General features: G+C 35.6%; 1 protein-coding gene across 11 annotated transcripts in view; it reads right to left on the minus strand.

The window, feature by feature from the left end:
* The window catches only part of ANKS1B (ankyrin repeat and sterile alpha motif domain containing 1B), a 1,288,070-nt gene that overhangs the window by 1,081,233 nt on the left and 183,485 nt on the right, over positions 1-23,352 (minus strand). For all 11 annotated transcript variants that reach the window (XM_005571954.5, XM_015430681.4, XM_005571953.4 and 8 more), the window contains exons 3-4: positions 18,169-18,325; positions 12,409-12,705 (exon numbers count right to left, since the gene is read on the minus strand). In XM_005571954.5, coding sequence (XP_005572011.1) covers positions 12,409-12,705; positions 18,169-18,325 — 454 coding nt within the window. The remainder of the gene's footprint in view (positions 1-12,408; positions 12,706-18,168; positions 18,326-23,352) is intronic.

Raw genomic sequence — 23,352 nt, forward strand, 5'->3', positions numbered from 1 at the left:
CTGACTTCTCAACAAAAATATAGTCAGAAGAAAGTATAATGCCTTCATGTGACGAGAGGAAAAAAACTATCAACCTAGCATTCTACATTCAGCCAAACTACCTTCTAAGAATGAGAGTAAAATAAAAACATTTTCAGACAGACTAAAAATGAATGGTTACTTAAGGCTCTTACTGAAAGAACTTCTATAGGATATAATTCAGAAAAGGAACTGAGATGCAAGAAGTAATGATAAATAAAGAGAACAGTTAATATGAGGCTAAATCTAAACAAATATTTAAAAATATAGTAGTGTCTACTTTCGGCACTGATTTGGTTTCCCAGGTACTTTGATAAAGGATGATGCACACTGTAGACACTGAAAGGGTCCCACCTTATATACAGGGAATATATTCCAAGCATCCCAGTGGATGTCTAAGACCAAGGATAGTGCTGAACCCGAATGTCATCCATCAGAATTCATTTCTGTTCATGTCTTCCATCAACAAATTTAAGGCCTTTTCCATCTTAACTAAGCACTTACTGTGCACTATAGCTGTAACTTCTGCAGTTTGAGGTGCAACAGCAAAACTAGTACAAATTTCTTTTTCTTTCTTCTCAACTTCAGATAGAGGATTCATTCTTACCATAGATCTTAGCAACCTCTGCGTACAAGTTTTTCTTTTCTTTAGTAGGTCAAGAACTTTCACCTTTTCACTTAGAGGAAGCACTTCACAGCTTCTCTTTGGAATATTCAAATTGTCAGCATCACTACTCTTGTGCTTTGGGGCCATTATTAAGTAAAATATGGGTGACTTGAACCCAAGCAGTGCAATACCAGAACAGTCGATCTGATAACCCAGAGGGCTACCAATAGGCGAGTAGTGTCTACAGCACAGAGATGCTGGACAAAGGGATGATTCATGTCCCAGGCAGGACAAAGTACGATGGTGAGAGGTTTCATCATGCTACTCAGAATAGCATGCAATTTAAAACTTATAAGTTGTTTATTTCTATAATTGTCCATTTAATGTTTTCAGACCGTGGTTGACTGCAAGCATCTGAAACTACAGAAAACTAAACCTCAGATAAAGGTTGGATGGGTGGCAGGGGGTGGGGGGAACTATTATATTCCAGACAATGAAAATACATAATCTCCACCATAAATCAACAAATCTCTTTCTGCAAAAAGCAGATGTAGCAAACCTGGGTTTCAGTGGCAGTTTGGCTTTTAATAGCTTGGGAAAATCACTTTATATCTCTGAAAATTCATATATCCTATGAGAAAAATATTAAAAACCTAACAGATACATCCATGTTGTGTGGGAAAAATTAAAAATAAAACACAAATTTTAAAAACCTAATACAGTTATTAGGAAGGTTAAATAAGATAAACATACAACAAATAAGATTTTTTAAGTGTTTTATTAAACTATAAAGTAATGACAAGTATTATCAATAATATTTCTATTAAAAAAGCAATTAGAAAACCTATTTTTAAAAGTAACCTCAATTATGTTAATATTAATTACATACATGTATATCCTTTACGTTATTCCAAGATAAAAATGCTATGTTAAGTAGAACTAATGTTTTCATACAATAAGAAGACACAGAATTCTTCAATAAAAATAGAAAAGGTTAGTAGATGATAAACATATTTTTAGCCTGTAAAAATGAATCCGTTTTTACAAATTCAAGGTTGTTGTAATTAGCTTCTTTGGTAAGAGAACACGAGAACTGTCAAATGGAATGGATTGGTCTTATAATTCTAAGGTAAACAGTGGTACCAAGAACTATTTACTGCTATCACAATGTTATCACATAGTGTACAGAATTTAAATATGTCAAACCCATGGACTTTTCAAAATATAGATTAATTATGTAATAATTTCTTTCTTTTCATCAGAGATCAGAAAAATTTAAGAATATTTTGCCAAGGTGTAAAGTAAGATTAAAAAAAAAAAAAAAAAAAAGTGCCCTGTGGCTTAACACACCCTAGACAGAGTCCGTGTCTAATTGTCTAATATTCTCACTAAAATGAGCACTATTCTGTACATCCCAGCATTCTGCCCCAAATCTACAACCCATAACCGGCCAGACCTTGAAAAATTCTATTCTTGTGAAATATTTAGTCCAAAACATTTTATAAGAAAGTAGAAAGTCTACAAAAAAACAACATTCAACTACGTGAACCCAACGGCTCCTATCCCTGGAGATTTCAGTCCTGCTTTTCTTACGGATCGAAATTCTCCATTTTATTTAAAGTAATCATTTTAAACAAACAAAATTTCCAAAATAGATAATCATGCAGTGTATAACACAGTGACATTTCAAAACTTATCCAGTAACCACACATAAAGCACTCATAACATCTCAGCACCTTTTAGGGGGGAAAAAAGACAAACTTCTGAACACAGTGATGAAAACAGCTGTGCAAAAAGTACTGAAATGATATATATGTTAACATCAATAACTGAATTGTTGATGAAAGCAAAAGAAATTCTCTCATTGATTAGAAACGTCTATTAAAGTCAAGCCTCGGTAGCACCAAAGCTGAGAAAAACAAGATAAGTCGCAGGAAAAAGGGAGAGAAAATGACGTTCATGTTTACAGCCCTGGGTTTCAGTTTCCCTTCTTTTTGGCGTTATATATTTCTGTGACTTCCATGGAAGCTCAGTTGTGCATTTAAAGGGATGTTTGTTATATTTTATCCAAAACTTAGGTTTTAAAGTCATTTTTAGGTTGTTTTAAAGTCGTTTTTAGGTTATCTATTCTACCAGAGTGCCAAAACAGCAGATGGAAAAGGGAGGCAAAGATGTCAGAGCTTAGCTGCACTGGTTCCCCCTTCCAAATTTAGCACTCCAACCATAATCCTCCTGAAGCCTGCAAAAGAGAATGACGAGATAAAGGAAGACCAATTCCTGATTTAAGGAGAAAATAAAGGTAACACTGATGATAAGCAATAAAGCAATAAAGATTGTGGTGACGATCAGTACAGAAAATAGCACAGATAGCATAAAACTGTGAGAAGCAAGACCCACAACTACTGTGACAACTGGTGAATACAGATAACCTTACTGGAGATGAAGAAAAAACAACTAGAATGGCATTTAACTCAGAAGTAAAATTCCCTAGTACCCTGTTTGGTACTTAGCCATGTGGGCACCTCTTGGAATGAAAAAAAAAAAAATCTTAAAAGATAACAACTCAACTTAGCATTTGTCAACAAACATATGATGTCTAAACAAGTTGGAAGGCAGCAGTTCTTTTGCATTAGCTAGATCATATCTAGAGGAGTAGGTTCAACTGTGGGTATCTAACTTTTAGGACCAATGACAGAATACAATGTGTCCAGAGAAGAGAGTGCCAAAGAATAAAGGACCCAGAAAAACATCGTGTCAAGAATAAAGGTTATAAGGATGTTTAAACTGGGAGGAAAATGGCATGAGAGAAATAAGGCATGTCTTCAAATAATTAAGAATACCATTGTTCCTATTCAAAAGAAGAAACCTCCCTCTATTAAACTGGGGACTTCAAGTCTTGGTCTTTACTCATTCTCTCTTTCTTCACTTCATATCAAAGGAATTATCCTTCTCTTCATTAACACTAATTCTCCACTTGTGCTCTTTATTCTACCACTTTCTGTTTCTTCTTGAATTTTGATCATCTCTGCCTCTTGCATCTTCAAGGCAATCTTTCTCCATAAACATATATACCGTTCTACTATTTAAAAACAAAACAAACAACCAAAGAAACTTCCTGTGAACCTGCTTTCACTTCAAGTTTCTATCCCCTATCTTACTTTTCTTTATTCCACACTTTATGAAGAGTCATCTTCCCTCTTTTAGGCACAATTTTTGCCTAGTTTCGTTCCTGCTGTATCCTCTGGCACATAGTAGGCACTCAATAAATATATGATAAATGAATTGATTACATGAAATTGTGCTGTCTTGGCATTCCCCTCATAACTGCTTCTTTACAGACCTCTTTTTCCAGAAACTCCCTGAATATTCTTTAATCAGCCTCTTCTCTCTCCCTACATTCTGTTTCTTGTAAGCCCTTCTATCTCATGGCTTCATCTCTTACTCCTCTGAGGCTAGCCTCTTAGAAAATTAGCCCCATTTAAGGAGCACATCCAGAGAGACCTCTCTGACCCTTCCGTTTCAATCATAGCACCCAATTTGTTTCCATTATAGCACTCGCTGCAATTTGTCATTTTTATGTGGTTTATGTGCTTATCTTCTGTCATCCCTACTAGTCTATAACTCCATGAGAGCAGGAAACAAATTTTCTTCCTCTTGGAGCATAGTGCCTGGTAGCATGGCATGAGAAGGCAGGAGGGGCTAGGGTATCCTGACAGGGAAGCCAGGGTTCAGTTAAAAGTGAAAGAAAGGGAGTTGCTTAGGTAGTGAGTAAGATAAGTAAAGAAAGGCCTCCCTACTAAGGTGACATTGGAGAAGACACCTGAGGAAAGTAGGGGGAAGAAAGGCATAAGGGTTAGTAAGGCAGAGGCCTGGAGGTAGGAGTGTACATAATGTGTCCCAACAAGAACAACAAGGTCACTGTGGATGAAGCTAAGTGAAGAAGGGCAAAGAAGAGTAGGTGGTAGCTTTAGAGAGACAGTGAAACTAAGTAATATAAAACTGTATCAGACACTATAAGGACTCTGGCTTTTGCTCTGAGTGAAATGGAAAACCAATAGAAGTGTTTTTGAGGCCGGGCGCGGTGGCTCAAGCCTGTAATCCCAGCACTTTGGGAGGCCGAGACGGGCGGATCATGAGGTCAGGAGATCGAGACCATCCTGGCTAACACGGTGAAACCCCGTCTCTACTAAAAATACAAGAAAATTAGCCGGGCGAGGTGGCGGGCGCCTGTAGTCCCAGCTACTCGGGAGGCTGAGGCAGGAGAATGGCGTGAACCCGGGGGAGCGGAGCTTGCAGTGAGCTGAGATCGCACCACTGCACTCCAGCCTGGGGCACAGAGCAAGACTCCGCCTCAAAAAAAAAAAAAAAAAAAAAAAAAGAAGTGTTTTTGAGCAGGAAAATGAAATTACCTGACTGAATGGGATCACTTCTGGCTGTTTGGCTGAAAATAGACTGAAGGGAGTATGTTATGGACTGTACCTGTGTACCCCAAAACTCACATGCTAAGGCCCTAACCTCCAGTGTGATTGTATTTGGATATATGGCCTTTCTGGAAGTAGTTAAGGTTAAATCAGGTCATAAGGGTGTGGCCCTAATCCAATGGAACTGGTGTCCTTATAAGAGAAAGAGGAAACATCAGAGAACTCTCTCTCCATTCATGCACAGAAGAAAGGCCATGTGAGGATGTAACAAGAAGGCAGCCATCTAACAAGCCAGGAAGAGAGCCTTCGCCCAGGAACTAAACTGGCCGGAACTTGATCTTGGACTTTCTAGCCTCCAGAACTGTGAGAAAATAAATTTCCGTTGCTTAAGCCACTCAGTCTATAATATTTTGCTGTGGCAACCTAAGCAGACAATACAGAAGCCAAAAAAAAAAAAAAAAGGGAGGAAAACTATCAGGAGGCAAGAGATGATTAGGTCTTGGACTATGGTGTTAATCTTGAAGATAATGTAAAGTAGTGAAATTCTAGATACAGTTTGAGCACAGAACCACTAGGATTGCTGAAGAACTGAATGTAAAATCTGAAAGAAACTGTAAAATTCTGGGTCAAACAACTAGAAGGATGGCACCGCCTTTTGACAAAATGGGAAAGACCAGGTGATATGGAAATTTTTGAAGAAAGGGGTACAGATGCTACATTTTCAGCTTTGGAAATGCTGAGTTTCAGAAGCCTATTAGTCATCTGATAGATACGTCCATTAGGCAATTACATACACAAATTGAGAGTTAGGGTGGAGTCTGAGATGAAGAAATAGACTTGGTGATTATCAGATAAAGATGATATTGGAACCGAAGAGATTGGATGAGGTCAATGAGGAAGTAGGTATAGACAGAGAAGAAAAGATGTTTGAGTACTAAGCCCTGGGACACTCTGATGCTTAGAAAGCAAGAAGATGAGGGCAGTTAACTATGGAATAGTGACATGATAGATTACATTATTGGCCTCTCCTTTTATATGCTCTTTGCCATATGACTTTGCAGTTCTTTCCACTTATATAAGTTGAGGATATTTCTCTACCTCTTTATTTGAGGCTTGGTTTTGCGACCTGATTTAGCCAATGGATGGTAACCAACATGATGCAAGCAGAGGCCGAAACTGTGCTTGCATGGTTGAGTTTACTCTCTTGTGTACAGTCAATGCCCCCCTGCCTAGTCCCAGGAGGAAGATAATAGATACGTGGAGCAGAGATCCCCAGGCTAACTTACAGCATCAAACATACTTCCCCCAGCTTCTTCAAGAAGTCACCAGTGAACTAAATGAAAACCAAAAGACAGTGGTATCTCAGAGGTCAAAAGAAAACAGTGGTTCAAAGAAGAGACAGATATTGACTTTGTCAGTGCTAATGATGAATCAAGTAAGAGGAGAAGCAGGAATTGACTGTTGGATCTAAAAGTATGTCAGTCATTAGACAACTTGACAAAGGCAAAAACAAGGACTTTTAAAAGAGTGAGGGAGTTAGAGTGGCTTCAAGAGAGAATGGAGGAAAGGAATTGGGAACAATGAGTAAAAACAAGCCTTTCCAAATACATTGCTATAAAGGGGTCAGAGAAAGGGGATGGTAAGGAGAAGGAAATGTGAGATCAAGAGAGTTTTTAAAAGATGAGAAATACTATATCTTTGCATCCTTATGGAAATAGTACAGTTGAGAAAGAAAAAACTTATGGTATTAAAGACAAAATATTTGTCAGAGTTCCCAAGTAGACAAGAAAGGATAGGATCCAATGAATAAGTAGAGAGGAATTAGCCGTAGATACAAACCTAAAAGGTTCATTTAAAGCACCAGGGAGGAAAGCAGACACAGGTACGCTGGCAGATGTGCTGGTGGAAATTTGTGATTGCTTGTGGTTTCCTCAGTGAAATAAAAGCAGTATCATGATCAGAGAGGGATGATAGAGAAGGAGGTGTTGAAGTGTTGCAAGAGAGATGTCGTGAAATTATCATCTAGGGAAATCAGAGAGTAAATGGATTATAATGGATAATTCTTGCTTATGCACATATCTTATTTCTGGTGCCACTATAAGCCTTTGAGAGCAAAAACTGTATCTAATTCAGTTTTGCATCTTAACAGGTCTTAGCATGGAAACTTGTACTCTTTATTATTAACTTTCTGTCATTTTACTTTAGTAGTCACATAAAGTCTAATTGGCTTAAGGTTGTACTAGTTCTTTAACTTTTCAAGTTTTGACGAGAGAAACTTATAAGAAACTCACACAATGAAAGCACTAGCATGATATGGCACTATCGCTACCTGGCAACCCAAAATCAAGTTCAAAATCCATAAAAATAATTGCTAACTTCAAGAGAAAATTGCCCATTCAACCCTACTTTCTTAATATCTTACTTTGACTGATTCTCTTTACTAAAAATATTTAAAGACTAAACGGTTTATAAGTAAATATGATATGAAATTTGCCCAAAGTATTACTTAGTATTTTAAATATGTGTTATAATTTAAAATTACTCAGAGAGTAATGATGCAGAAAATAAACCTCTAGAGCAAATGCTAACATCAATACTGCATTTAAAAACATATGGAGGCTGGGTGCACTGGCTCAAATTTGTAATCCCAGCACTTTGGAAGATCAAGAAAGGAAGATCAGTTGAGTCCAGGAGTTCAAGACCAACCTGGGCAACATAGTGAGACCTTTTCTCTGCAAAAACTAAAAAAATTAGCCGAGCACATCAGCACATGCCTATAGTCCCACTTATTCAGGAGGCTGAAGCTGGAGGATCACTTGAGCTTGGGAGTTCTAGGCTGAAGTGAGCATGACTGCACCACTGCACTCCAGCCTAGGTAGCAGAGTAGGACCCTGACTTTTAAAAAAAAAGTAAAATAAAATCAAATCACATGCAATTGCTAGGAAAGGACAAGATCCTTAAAAAAATCTATAAATTTTAAAGATTTAGTCATAATAAGTTGAATGTCATTGAAGTCTAAAAGTACAATACTATAATTTACCAAATGGGATTACTTTTAATACTGCTAATTCCCAACAGGTTAGTTAAAGCAGTTTAATGAATATTAAATCTACTGAAACAATTTAAGGTTACTAGCTACATTGTTCACTCTCAGCCAGTGAGAATATCAACAAACCTACTTGATATTAAAAAATTTTGCACTGAGTCTGATGGGGAAAACTTGGTAACAATGAATTTGAGTAATAAAATTAAATATTCATCCCCCCCCCAAAAAAAGGCAATGAGACAAAAAAAAAAAAAAAACATGTTTTCTATGAAAAAAGCAACAATAACAAAAGCAAAATATCAACTAAGGCTAAATAGAAAGATGTCAGTTCTACTTCCTAGAACTCTTAGAATGAGTGTCAATGAAAGAGGTTATAGCAACACAAAAGTTGCCCATCTTAGACATCACCCCTGATGCTTCTGATTAGGTGTTCAAAGTGATCTAAACATATTGTCTGCCTTTCCTCTGATATGTGAGTAACAAATCCAAATGTGGTGAGGACCAAGCAGAAAATCTAAAGAAATGACACTGGCAATGATATAAAATGGTAGAATGAGGTCGGAGCCTTGGAAAGCATTTACCCCATCTAAAAGCACTCAAATTCAATATTTTAAAACACTCTTTAGCCAAATAATGCACATATGGAAGCTAAATGCCACCTAAAATTCAAAGTCCTGTTGGACTTTCAAAGGTCCTCTTCAAATGTCACTTCTATCAATGACTTCTCATGTTCTTCCTCTTAAAATCCATATTTTTCTCACCCGTAGATCCATAGCTCTTTGTTTCAGCATTTATTATATATCATGGATGGAAGTTATTCTTGCAAATTTTTTGTCTCCTCCACTAAGTGTGGGGCAGAGATAGTTTTGATTTTTTATTCTCCAAAAGCACAAAATATAGTGTTGTGCAGAAAAAAAGGACACATTGTATATATTTATAAAATTGAATTTAAACTCTTTCCCTTCTGGTCATCTAGTACAAAACATGAAAAGATCTTGGTCAGGGATGCCAAGAGGTTTACTGACCTCAGTCAGAGTGAAAGTCCTTGGTTATATTGCAGTCTGTGCAATCAAATTTAAAAATATTACAGAAGTGTGAAAGCAGTACATCTAGATTAGAGAAATTCAACATTTATACAATAAACATCTAGTTTATCATTAAACAGTTTTTAGGAAAATAACTTTGTGAGTCACCTACAATAGTAAGCATACCTACTTATTTTCAATACCATTTTGAGGAGAAAAACTGTTTTTCCTTATTAATATGACTGTTAGAAAAAAATCCTATGCTTTTTTGAGAGGCTGCCAAAGTTGAATAAATAAGAAATTGAGAAAAGATCTTAGGTTCAGGGTGCTAGCCTTAAATCTGAGATTGGAAGGCCTGAGATTTTTCTAAATTCAATAAAGAAAACTCTGGAAATACAGGATTCAATCTCTGAACAATTCCTAGGAAAAATAACCCCATTTGTGAGCATGTATTCCACCTGGAGTGTGTAAATTATTTGCAGAATTTGCCACATTTAGTCCCTCTGGGTGTTCACACCCTTTTACAATTCACACCCTCTTCTAATCCAGAGGTAGACTCTATTTTCCCACTCCTTGAATATGGGTTGCCTTTATGACTTGCTTCAGCCAAGCAACATGGCAGAAGTGAAGGTGTGCTAGTTCCAAGCCTAGGCCTCAAGAAGCCTTGTACAATTCTGTTCTCTCTCTCAGAACCATGCATGCCATGTGAAGGAGCCCAGGCTGACCTGCCGAATTATGACAGACAAGTGGTAGTCTCACCTATCACCCTAGACAACATCCAGCCAGCCTCTGAAACAGAAATACATAACTGACTTGCAGTTGATTTCACACACAAGAGAACCCAGCCAAGACCAGAAGAACCATCAGTTGAGCTTAGACTAAATTGTCAATCACAGAATTATAAGTTAAATAAAGAGTTATTGTGTGTTGCGGGAAGTCAGGGACCCCAAACAGAGGGACCGGCTGAAGCCATGGCAGAAGAAAATAAATTGTGAAGATTTCATGGACATTTATTAGGTCCCCAAATATTTTTATAATTTCTCACACCTGTCTTTACTGTAATCTCTGAACATAAATTGTGAAGATTTCCTGGACGTTTATCACTTCCCCAATCAATACTCTTACAATTTCCTATGTGTCTTTAATCTCTTAATCCCATCATCTTCATAAGCTGAGGATGTATGTCTCCTCAGGACCCTGTGATGATTGCATTAACTGCACAAATTGTTTGTAAAACATGTGTGTTTGAACAATATGAAATCTGGGCATCCTAAAAAGGAACAGGATAACAGTGATTTTCACGGAACAAGGGAGATAACCATAAGGTCTGACTGCCTGCCAGGCCAGGCAGAACAGAGTCATATTTCTCTTTTTGCAGAAAGCAAATAGGAGAAATATTGCTGAATTCTTTTCCCAGCAAGGAATAACCCTGGGAAATGAATGCATTCCCAGGGGGAGGCCTCTAAATGGCCACTCTGGGAGTGTCTGTCTTATGCAGTTGAAGGTAAAGTATGAAACACGCCCTGGTCTCCTGCAGCGCCCTCAGGCTTGCTAGGATTAGAAAATTCCTGCCTGGCGAATTCTAGTCAGACCGGTTGTTGCTCCCGAACCCTGTTTCCTGTTAAGATGTTTATCGATGACAATGCGTGCCCAGTGGGACATGGAACCTCATCAGTAATTCTAATTTTGCCCTGGCCTTGTGATCTTGCTCTGCCTCTCTGCCCTTGTGATCTTTTATTGCCCTCTCAAGCATGTGATCTTTGTGACTCACTCCTTGTTTGTACCCCCTTCTCCTTTTGAAATCCCTAATAAAAGCTTGCTGGTTTTGCAGCTCAAGGGGCATCATGGAACCTTCCAATATGTGATGCCACCCCCAGAGGCCCAGCTGTAAAATTTATCTCTTTGTACTCTTTCTCTTTATTTCTCAGACTGGCTGACACTTAGGGAAAATAGAAAAGAACCTATGTTGAAATATTGGCGGCTGGTTCCCCCGATAATTGTGTTAGGCTATTAAGTTTTGGGATAGTTTGTTTCACATCAATGGCTTACTAATAAGGGGAAGTCACAATATGACAGAAAGCAAAAAAGTCTCTGGAAGATAAGAATGCTGCCATTAACTTAGAAGCCAAGAAATAACCATGAAAGGAGAAAACGGCCAAAAAAAAACCACAAAGACTTACCCTGGAGTTGGTACTAACTTAAGACAGGATACCAAAAATAGGTTGTGGCCAGGCCAAGTAGCCCACGCCTATAATCCCAGCACTTGGGGATACCAAGGTGGAAGGACTGCTTGATCCCAGGAGTTCAAGACCAGCCTGAGCAACAGGGCAAGACCTCATCTCTACAAAAAATACAAAACTTAGCTGGGCATGGTGGTATGTACCAGCAGTCCCACCAGCTACTGGGGAGGCTGAGGCAGGAGGATCACTTGAGCCCAGGAGGTGGAGGCTACAGTGAGCTGACATCACGCCACCCACCACTGCACTCTAGCCAGGGCAACAGAGCAAGACTCTGTCTCAAAAATAATAACAATAATAAAATATATTAAATTAAATTAAATTAAACTTTATAAAGTAGGTTGCCCATTCTTGTGGAAAAACAAAACTTATCCAAATCCTATTCTTCCTCCAAAGCTCACCTCAAATCACACCTTTTCCATTTTTTTTTCTGATTGCCCTTAGGCATAGTGATCATTCCTCCATCAGTTATGTATAGACAGTACATTACAGTGGAAAGAGGCCTGGACTTTAATCAGTAAGTCCAAATTCACATTCCAGTTTTATCAACTATGCGTCCTTAGGCAAATTTCTTAAATCTTTGAATCTGATTCCTCATCTCTTCACTGAAATTTAATAGTTCTCAATCCCACAGGACAGCTGTGAGAATTGAATTCTAAATGTGTCAACATGCTCAACACAAAGTACATACTCAACAATGTTAAAGTGAATTTTGATCCATTCATTCATTAAACTCTGACTGGATTCCTATGGTATGTTAGGCTGTGTGCTAGATACTGGGACAAAGGAAACAATTACTAATGATACCACACACAACTGCCATCTACTAACTTCTCATGTATATAGCCCTCAAATTAGAATGAGGTTAGAGATTATGCCTTGTAGCTCTTCCTATTTCCCAAAAGTAGGTGGTATAGTACCTTGAATTTAGTAGTTACAAAAATACTTGTGAACAATTTGATTAAAAGATTTCTCCATACAGGTTTTCACATTTGAATCCCAAGGCCAAGCAACAGCATCATCACTTTTAAAGCATAGCTAAAAGCAGACTCACTTGACAGCTCACATCCATTCCTGCCTCCAGCAGCACCTGCACGACTGCTTTGTGGCCATTGCGTGCAGCAAGGTGAAGTGGCGTGTGCTTGCGAGTGTTGCAGCTCATTAAGTTAGGATGTGCACTGATGATCATTTTTACCACTCTAAGCCGTCCGTAGAGTGCCGCCAAGTCCAAAGGTGTTTCCAGCTTGCTATTCCTAATGGTAGGGTCAGTGAGCTCTTCTAGGAGAACAGCAACTACTTCTGAGTGTCCATATTGAGCTGCACAGTGCAGGGCAGTTTCATTTTCATTGTTCTGTTTAAGACAAAGATTTTTAAAAAGGGACATTTTCAGAAATTCAGTTTGTTATCAAAATCTTAACACAGTAATTTAAAACCTGCAATGCTTTGAAAACATAAGTTAAAATTTGTCCATTTTAATAAGTATACCTAATGGAATTTTATATTTGATAAAAGTATCTAGGGTTCATTGAAACAAAAATATTTTTTTATTTTTATCATTTTAATAGAAAAAGTCCAACATTTCCCTAAATCATATATGCCAACTTCCAAAAATGATAAATGATTTAGCCATGTTTGTCAGAGGCCCTCCTGGGTCCAGATGGACAGTAATGTCTGCACTGTGCATCACATCTTTAGACATTTATTAATGAGAGAGATCAGTAACAATTATAACAGACTTTTAATAGACTGGCTTTCCAAGACAGATGAGAAGGTAAATTCTTGGTAACAAAAGATTTATAGAAAGTTTTCCCAAATTAAGTTTCATTTTATTTTCCATGTAATTACAAATCGTTGCTTCTTTTGGAAAGAAAATGAGAAGATTCTGGCCCTAAGATATAAAAGTATCTTTTTGAAACATTATCATGGGTTGTGAGGATGGACCTAGACCAATTCCCAGATAAGTTACTAGGAGTATCATATTACTACATGTCCAGCTTATAAGTATTCCAGTTGAAAATCAATGAGATTTTCCTAGAAATTTATCAAGATTTTTTTAAATGTTAAGATACAGAAAACTGAACCCAGTTGCAAGGCAGAGGGACCCTTCAGACTAGTTGAGCAATATAGGTAGATGGTGTATAGGTATGTCAGGTGGTGAAAGGGTCAGGAGAAAAATGAACAAGAAATTTTAGTAACAAAAAAGCAATGACCCTAAACGAGGGTTCTGGAAAGAAAGAGCAGCTGCCACCATCAGAGTTATCATTGTAACTAATACTACGTTCTAGACACAGTTGCATTTTATATATGTTTACTCATTTAATCTTCATTATGAGACAGCTATTATTATCATTATCTCCATTTTACAGATGAGGAAACTGAGGCACTGAATAGTTGAATAACTGGCCTTCCGTTATACAGCCATTTAGTGGTAGGACCGGGATTTGAACACAAGTAGCCAAGACCCAAAGTTGGTGTTCTTAACCATCACACATACCACCTTCCAAAATAAGAACTATTACTACTACTATTTGTTAAGTGTCTAAAAACTTTATCTATTGTCTCTTAACTCTTACAACAATCTTCCAAAATTTATATTAAAATTATCTACTTCATGGACAAGGAAACTAAAATACAAAAAGGTTAAATTACATGTCCAAGTAGAATTAAGATACTCTGCAATCTATATCTGACAAATCCAAAACCAATGCTCTTTCCACTATACCATGCTGTCTGCCATGTGTTGCTATATTGTCAAAGAAGAGCTGGGAATTAGTGATCTGAAAGCAGAATTTCTCAAGACTTTGCTCAGAAAAACACCAACCAAGAATAGGAAGTAGCTGTTTAGACAGATGTTCTGACTAAAACAAAAGGACAAAGAGGGTTCAGACCCAAACAAATCTTAATGTTCTAGAAAGTAACTCAAGCTTGCCCTGGATGATAGAACAATGTAAGTTAGTTGAGAGTCTAGAAGGAAGATTTGAAAATTTAAAAAGGAGTAGAGTGACAAGCGGAAAATAGCACTAGAAAAGGCCTTCTTACTACTTTACCTTGCAAATAAGTATCAAGAGAGAACATTTGAAGGTTAAACCCAGAGGGAAAATCTACTCTTTAAAGATAATCAATGAAAAGTTAGGACCTGTTAGATGGGGAATCCAGCTGAGGGTACTGTTTCTTCCATTATTTGTCAGAAGGCATTCTTGGTTTGAAAGTATTACTATAATCTACTTCTTCATAAACGTTGATCACATACAGGTTTAGACTCCCTGGTCTTCTCACCTGTTTTTCTTCTCAAGATTATAAAACAGCCAATCTTATTACTTCACACCATGAAAATATGATACAGATATATACCTCCTGACCAACCCAAATTTCCCCTTGGTCTGAAACAGATTCAATCTTATTTTTCAAAATATAGTATCTCTTTGAGAAAAGAGAAAGGCCAATTATGAAATAATGATTCCTCAAAGGCCTCTCTCCTGTTCCAGAGCCCCAAGCCTAGGAAATTACAAGCGCAAAATTGAAAAATTTTCTAATAACACTAATTAGCACTGTTCAGATCTCAAGGGAAAATATTTCAATCATTCAAGATCTACTCAGTAGAAAATGTTCACAGATTTTATCCATGATCAACACATACTTGGATTGGCACTTCAACGGATGCCACAATGGTGGTACTTTTACAAGAGCATGATTGTGTATTTGTGTATGCTCACAAGTGATCTAAAAATCTAATTTGAAATAAATAGGCTATGATGAGGCACTGATTAATAATTGCTAGTATGGCTACACAGAATATTCTTTAAAGGTTTTTAATTCCTTCTTTTTTACCAAATGGGTATTCTCCGAAAAATTAGGACCCTTCCAGATAATGGATGATAGAACAAAACTGGCTGACAAAAGCCATTTACCAAAAGCTCTTGCTTCAGAGTAAAATATCTAACAAGAGTTGGATTCGAGTTTTGGTGAATGGCAAAGGCAATGAGTTTTTGAGATAAGGCCCCTCTGGGTTTTGCCCGAATGTTAAAGAAACAAAAAGAGGAAGAGAAGGTAAAAGGGAGGAAAATATGAATGAAATTTAAAGAAATTGAAAATTTTCAATTTAAAGGAAATTTAAATAGCAAACAGGAAATAATCAGATGATGAAAGAGAAGAAGGATGTGGCAATTATAAAAACCATAATCCAGGGGGAGTCCACTTTGTTTAGAAAGATGAACAAGACCTAGGTTGAAGTGTTAGCATGTCAATTACTTGATCTCTCCAAATTCATCTTATCTGTATAATGAGAATATTATTTTCCCTATAAACTTTATAATGTAGTTTGTAAACCAAAAGAGACAACATATTTTAAAAAGACTTTGTAAACTTTAAATATTAAAATGTAGAATAGAATTATTTTTAAAGAAAGCTGTATTAGAAACCAAAACTTTCAGAAATCAGAATGAAGCCCTGACTATAATGCATAGTTTTAACATAACATAATGCATTACTGGTTGAAAGCTCAGGCTTTAGATCAGAAAAACCTGCGTTCAAATATTGGCTGCATTTCTTAGTAGCTGTGATGTTACGGCCAATTTACTCTATCTCTCTAAGGCTGTAACTCCATATATATAGTAGCAACAACAATCTAGGGCTTAGTAAGATAACGTGGATGAAGTATTTTGCATAATGCCTGTCATACAGTAAACAATCCATTAAGCAATAGGATTTAGGATGACAATACCAACGTACTATTGTGTAAAGGGCTCTGGAGTCAGAGTCCTGAGTCCCAGTCTCAGTTTCAGTCACTCAGTGACATGTGGCCTTCGACAAGTTGTTTAGTTTTACAGAGCATGATTTCTCAACTATAAAATGGGAGTGATATTATCAATTCAAAGGATTATCATGAGAATTAATTAAATAATATTTTACAGGTGAAAGTGTTTAGAACAGTGCCCGCTTTACCTTATGTCTCAACAAATGTTAATTACCATGTTTATTTATTTTCTTTATTGTTTAAATACATAAAAGTTTATAATTAACAAAACGACTCTGTCCTATTCAGAAGGAAAAACGAAAGCTAAAATTAAAAGTTATCTATAAAAATAAAAATCCCACATCAAAAATTTTAGGAGAAATGGCATAGAATGGGAAAACTATGGTCGGTATTAAAAGAGTATATATATATATATATATATATATATCTCAAAGAAAAAAATACTGAAATTATGGTATTAAAAAACATAAGAAAGTTTCAACTTGTTGCCAATAGAAACCACAACACAAAGCAATAGAGGTGGACAAAGAACTTCGAATACAGTCTCCTTAAAAAGACACTTTTTGTAATTTAATTGATCTGTTCAACATTACCAAAAACAAGTAAGCATTTCTCTTTAAAACATACAATAACTTTTCACTTTCAAATGTAAATGAATACTATATGCTATTTCTTATTTTCATGTCATTTAAAATCATCTTGTTTGTAAAAACTAACATCTTCTTGTTTAACCTTGGATTGATTTTCCATTGTATTATTTCAGGTTTGCTTTGCAGTATTCAGACAATTTTAAGAATAACCACCAGATGGCTCATCTCATAAATGATCTAACTTTTGGTTTTCTGAGGAAGAGAACAGCATTGTCAGAAATTTCCTTTTAGCATGGTATGATGATAAAGATAGCCATATCTGTCATGTTTTAAAGACTGGGTGCATTCTTATTAAAAATTCTGCATTTTTGTAACCTGTAAACATGGAAATTTTTATTGTGATAAGTTTTAATAAGACACTTTTCCAATTAATAAAATGTTTTCCTGATTAATCCTTTCAACAACTGCATATATATTTTCATTGAAAAAATATGTATTTTTCTTCCCTTTGCTGTTTACAGCGATTGTTACTTTTTATCCTTCAGTCTGAATTTCAAAGTCCGGCAAAGTCTGCATCCCTTTGAACAATATGCTAATTGTGCTTTATTAGATATGTTTGCCCTAAAGTTACCTACTTGCATTGATATTGGACAACTGCCAAACTGCAGCTTAATGCCGTGATTGTAATTCAATTGTTGGACTGCCTGCTGGTTTTCAAATATAGTTTTACAAAATGGGAACAGTAGGGGGCATGCAGAGCTCAAGATGTTTGTTATCATACTGTATTAGGGGACCATATTTTACTATCTGGAATCTGTGGTCTTATCTGTTTAGAATACTAACAACGGTATTCTTTTTAAAATATGTCCATTATGTGTAATATAGAGATTGTGTACTTACAAATACATTGTCAGAATCATACTGCTGCTGTGTTTTATTCAACTTATTCTGGGCCTATGTGTTTGTGTGTGTATATACATATCAAAAAATTTTAACTTAATATGTGACAAGCAACTTTATATACTATATTTCACATTTTGATTCACCAGAGTACTTAACTGTGAAAGTGCTAAGTAAATGGTAAAGCATTATGCAAATGATAGGCATATCATTGTTTTAGCATTGAAAATTGTATTAACATTCTAATTCTCAGTACAAACATGAATTCTGTTCTATCTTTAAATATTCAATGGCTATAAAATGGCTGATTATATAAGACAGGCAAAAATATTACAACTACTTCCTTTATGTAGGATTTTCCCATTAACAAAGTATCTTTACAAATGCCCAACTTAGTCCCTGCACATCATATCCAAACACCAAAGAATTTTTCAAATTTCTCCTTTTAGGAAATTCAGCAATGGAAAGGCCTTTGAGCAGGGTAAAGATAAAATTAATCACATTTTCAATATTGCTTTGCCTTTGTAAAACTAGAAAAATTACATCATGAGCAAACATTTGGCAAGTGCACCTGTTCATTGACCCTGGAATGTGATGGTCCATGATGAATAAGAATCTTCACAATTTCCACATCTCCTTTCCAGGCAGCCAGGTGAATAGGAAAATATCCTTTATTGTCTGCTACATTTGTTGATGCCTCATACTGAAGTAGTTTGAGAACTATGTCCCTAAGAAGGAAACAACAACAACAAAAAATAGGCTGAGCAAGACAAATTGCATTAAATAGATAATTTTAAAACAATACTAGATGCTGGTTGGGAATTTACAGTAATCACTGAAGGTACTAAGACATAAAATTGGGTTTCAAAGTTTTTGTATACTCAACATTTGGCTATTTTACTTACCTGGAAAGCCATCATCCCATGCCACACACACACACACACACACACACACACACACACACACACAGAGAGAGAGAGAGAGAGAGCGCGCACGGGTATTGACTAACCAATTAAACTACTTAATAGAATTCATATAGGCAAAATTTAACTTATTTCATTAATTAGATGAGTTAAGTAAAATGAAGAGGATACCAACTCCCATTTTTTTTAAAGAGGTCTTTCCAGATAGCCCATATCTGATACTTAGCTTGAAGGAAAAGTTGCAGTTACAAACGTACTCCTAGGTTTACCAAAAAAAAGTTATAACACCAAGGAGACATTTATAAAATCTACACATCATTCCTACAGAGAATTGGAATAAGAGATTTAAGGGGCATGTAAAAGAGAAAGAAAGTGCAGTATGTAAGGGACCCTGACAAGCTAACTGTAGTACTAGCCCAGGGTTAAAAAATAATTTTAAAAAATTTAATAACTTCTCAGTGATGGCGCACAACACACTTTGAGTATGTCTTGTTCCTACTTCTGTATTCCTTCACCTTTCTTCTTCAAGCATAAAAACATTTCAAAAGGGAAACTCATTGAAAAGACAAGTTCCACCATTAATGAAATTTCAACACATAATCAATATATTCTACCTAAAAAATTGTGAACTTAATCCCCACCAGCTTTTCAAAGTAAAAATTCTGAACTGCATTACTCAACCTTAGAATTAATTAATAATTGTTAGCATACATTATATCAAAATATGCATCAACAATCAAAAGCAGTAATTCTAAACAAAACTGTATTTTCATTTGGATGCATTTAAGAAGCAAATTCTATTAACTCACTAAATGAAATGCTAGTCAGACACATATAAATATATATGTAATTACAATATATAATAAAGTTGTTTCTTATATACAACAAATCACTAATGTGGAGAGTGAACATAACAGAAAGATTTACATTTAAATATTTCATAAAATCAGACTCTAGATGCAAATACAAATGAAAAAATTTGGAGGAAATTTGAATAGAAGCAAGGTTAGAATTTTGATAGCTCACAAGAAAAACAGGTATGACATAACACAAAATTATGGTAAATGGTAAAACATGCTGTACAGAATGTGTCCTAAAGTTACAACATTTGACTTAATTGCTAAATGTAGGAAATCATGATGGAAAAGAAAATACAAGAATATGTTGTAGAAATATTTAGAAAGTTCCAAGGAGTCCTAAATTGTCTGATGATATAATTTCTGAGAAATTTTTTTTTTTTTTTTTTTTTTTTTTTTGAGACGGAGTCTCGCTCTGTCACCCAGGCTGGAGTGCAGTGGCCGGATCTCAGCTCACTGCAAGCTCCGCCTCCCGGGTTCACGCCATTCTCCGGCCTCAGCCTCCCGAGTAGCTGGGACTACAGGCGCCCGCCACCTCGCCCAGCTAGTTTTTTTTTTGTATTTCTTAATAGAGACAGGGTTTCACCGTGTTAGCCAGGATGGTCTCGATCTCCTGACCTCGTGATCCGCCCGTCTCGGCCTCCCAAAGTGCTGGGATTACAGGCTTGAATTTCTGAGAAATTAAGAAATAGATTTTAACATTTCTCTTTGAAAAACCAGCATTATTTTACAAGATCTGAATTTAGAAGACTTGGATTTGTGTCCCAGCTACGCAATCTACCTTAGGCTGTGATCCTGGAGAAATGATAATCACACACCACATAATGATAATTTGATCAACAACAGACCACCCGCATATATAATGGTTGTACAAAAAGATTATCATACCTCATTTTTACTGTACCTTTTCTATGTTTTGATATATTTAGATACATAAACACTTTATATATCTATTGTGTTACAATTGCCCACAGTATTCAGTACAGTAACATGCTGTGCAGGCATGTAACTCGGGAGCAATGGGTCATACCATGTAGCCTAGGTGTGCTACAGGCTACACCATTTAGGTTAGAGTAAGTGCACTCTATGATGTTCACACAATGATGAAATCGCATAATGAGACATTTCTCACAAAGTATCCCTGTCATTAAGCAACACATGACTGTACTTACTCTCATTTTATTTTTCTTTTCTTTAGGAGATACTATAATAATAATGTCTACTCAAAACTGATAATAGCATTAAATAAGATAAAAAAGAATTCACTCAATAAATAGTAAAGCACTATACCAATATTAGCACTTGTTCCAAGTAAAAACAAAATACTTTAAAAGTGAAATGAAATGCTTATAGCAAGTCACCTTTGAAAAAGAGAATCAGAAAATCAGAAGGAAATTTAAAGGTTATCCAGTTCACATGCTTCTCCCCATTTCCCTGCCAAGCAAGGGTTGTTATATAGGGTCTTCCATTCTGACATAAATAAATACATAACTTCAATGAGGTAATGAGAATTCAATACCTCTGAATAACAAAAGCAGGTAAGAAAAGATCTGAAGTCCCAACTCTCTACTATTTACAAACTTAGTTATCTTGAGGAAATTAAGATAAGAAACTGTCTCTCTTTCAGATATTGTGAAAATAGAATTTAGAGATTACATCTTGGTGCCAGTTTCAAAGAGTTATGGTGTGAATCAAATGAGAGATAGATATAATTGTAAAATTATGTATACAATCAAAAGTTGTTCTCAAGGCAGATTGTCGCAATGTTAAACAATTCCAGTGATTCCTTTTTAAATAAAATATTTCAGCATTTAAAAGGGAAAATAATACCAAAAGAAGTTAGTCAAATTAAATACTGGGATCTAAAACATAGAATTTAGCCTACTACAAAACAGACTTCTCCAAGTTACTGTCAAAGACAACTGTGAGAAGAGAGCAATTTCATTTCTTAATACGTAAGGAAATAAAAAATATATTCTGAAACTTCTTCTCCTATAAAGCGTTTCCTTTCAAGGGGTAAACAGAAAAAGAAAGATTGATGGGATAATCAATTCTATTTCCTTTTACTCTTGTTCCAATCACTTAGAATTTCATTTGTTCTTTGGCTCAAATTTTATTGACATTTTCTAATAATATATGTGATATATATTCACTCTTCTTTATCAGGAAGATTTATGACAACAGTGAAAAAATGTCTATTTTAAAAACTGACTTAGTAATCATTTGTATCTTCTAGTATTACCACCATCTAACATGTAAATCAGAAAAGAATAATCTGTATGTTTATAAAATTGCCTTTGGAAAACACTAAGATCCTAACTACACATTATTTTTAAGTTTTGAATAATGTATTTATTTTAATAAATAAATATTTTGTTAAATGTGCTTATTTTTATTTTTATTTCAATAGTTTTTAGGACACAGGTAGTTTTTGGTTCCATGGATGGTTAAGACTTTAGTGGTAAATTCTGAGATTTTAGTGCACTCATCATCTGAGTAGTGTACACTGTTTCCAGCATGTTGTGTTTTATCCTTCATTCTCCTCCAAACCTCCCTCCACCAGTCCCCACAGTCCATTATATTACTCTGTATGTTTTGGCATCCACATAGCTTAGCTCCCACCTATAAGTAAGAACGTATGGTATTTGGTTTTCCATTCCCTAGTTACTTCACTTAGAATAATGGCTTCCAGTTCCATCCAAGTTGCCACAAAAGACATTATTTCCTTATTTTTATGGCTGAGTAGTGTTCCATAGTGTATATATACCACATTTTATTTATCCACTCATTGGCACTTAGGTTGGTTCCATATCCTTGCAAATGCAAATTGTGCTGCTATACACATGCGTGCATGTGTCTTTTTCATATAATGACTTCTTTTCCTTTGGGTAGATACCCAGTAGTGGGACTGATGGATCTAATGATAGATCTTCTTTTACTTCTTTAAGGAATCTCCATACTGTATTCTATAGCACCAGCAGTGTAAAAGTTCCCACCAGCTTCTTTTTTTTTTTTTTTTTTACTTTTTAATTATGGCCATTCTTGCAGGAGTAAGGTGGTAGCTCGTTGTGGTTTTAATTTTCATTTCCCTGATGATTAGTGATGTTGAGCACTGTTTCATATGTTTGTTGGCTGTCTGCATATCTTCTTTTGAGAAACGTCTATTCAGCCCCTTTGCCTACTTTTTGATGGGATTATTTGTTTTCTTCTTGCTTATTTGTTTCAGTTTGTAGATTCTGGATACTAGCGCTAATTTGCAAATATTTTCTCCCACTCTGTGGGTTGTCTGTTTACTCTGCTGATTATTTCTTTTGCTGTGCAGCTTTTTGGTTTAATTAGGTCCCATTTATTCATTTTTGTTTTTATTTAAATGTGCTTATTTTAAAATTTAAATTTATTTTCAAATTTTTGTTTAAATTGAGCTCTACATCTTATTCAAAGATATCAGCTAACGAATTGGCTGAGCTCAGATTTCTAGTGTTAAAACATATTTGCGAAACATAAAGTTGTATCTCTGATCAAGTAAGTACCTGTCAGTTTTACTGAGTTATAAGTAGAATAAAGTATTAATCAACAAATTATGATTAATCATTCTTATGATATATCCATACGTATCAAAAGTAATATGAACTAAATAGGCCACTTTCATCCAGGCTCATTAAGAACAATTTAAATTTCAGATATAATATCTAAATTAGAAGAGTAGTTAATATAGTGTAGTACCAACTTAGTATTTTTTATTGATACATAATAGTTGTATATATTTGGGGGACGCATGTAATATTTTGATATATGCATACAATGTATAATGACTAAATCAGGATAACTGGGGTATCCATTGCCTCAAACGTTTATCTTTTCTTTGTGTTGGGAACATCACAATTTCTCTCTTCTAGCTATTTTGAACTATACAATATTGTTAACTTTAATCAGTCTACTATCAAACACTAGATATTATTCCTTCTAACTATATTT

This window comes from Macaca fascicularis, chromosome 11, assembly GCF_037993035.2.
Source record: "Macaca fascicularis isolate 582-1 chromosome 11, T2T-MFA8v1.1".
Lineage (NCBI taxonomy): Eukaryota > Metazoa > Chordata > Mammalia > Primates > Cercopithecidae > Macaca > Macaca fascicularis.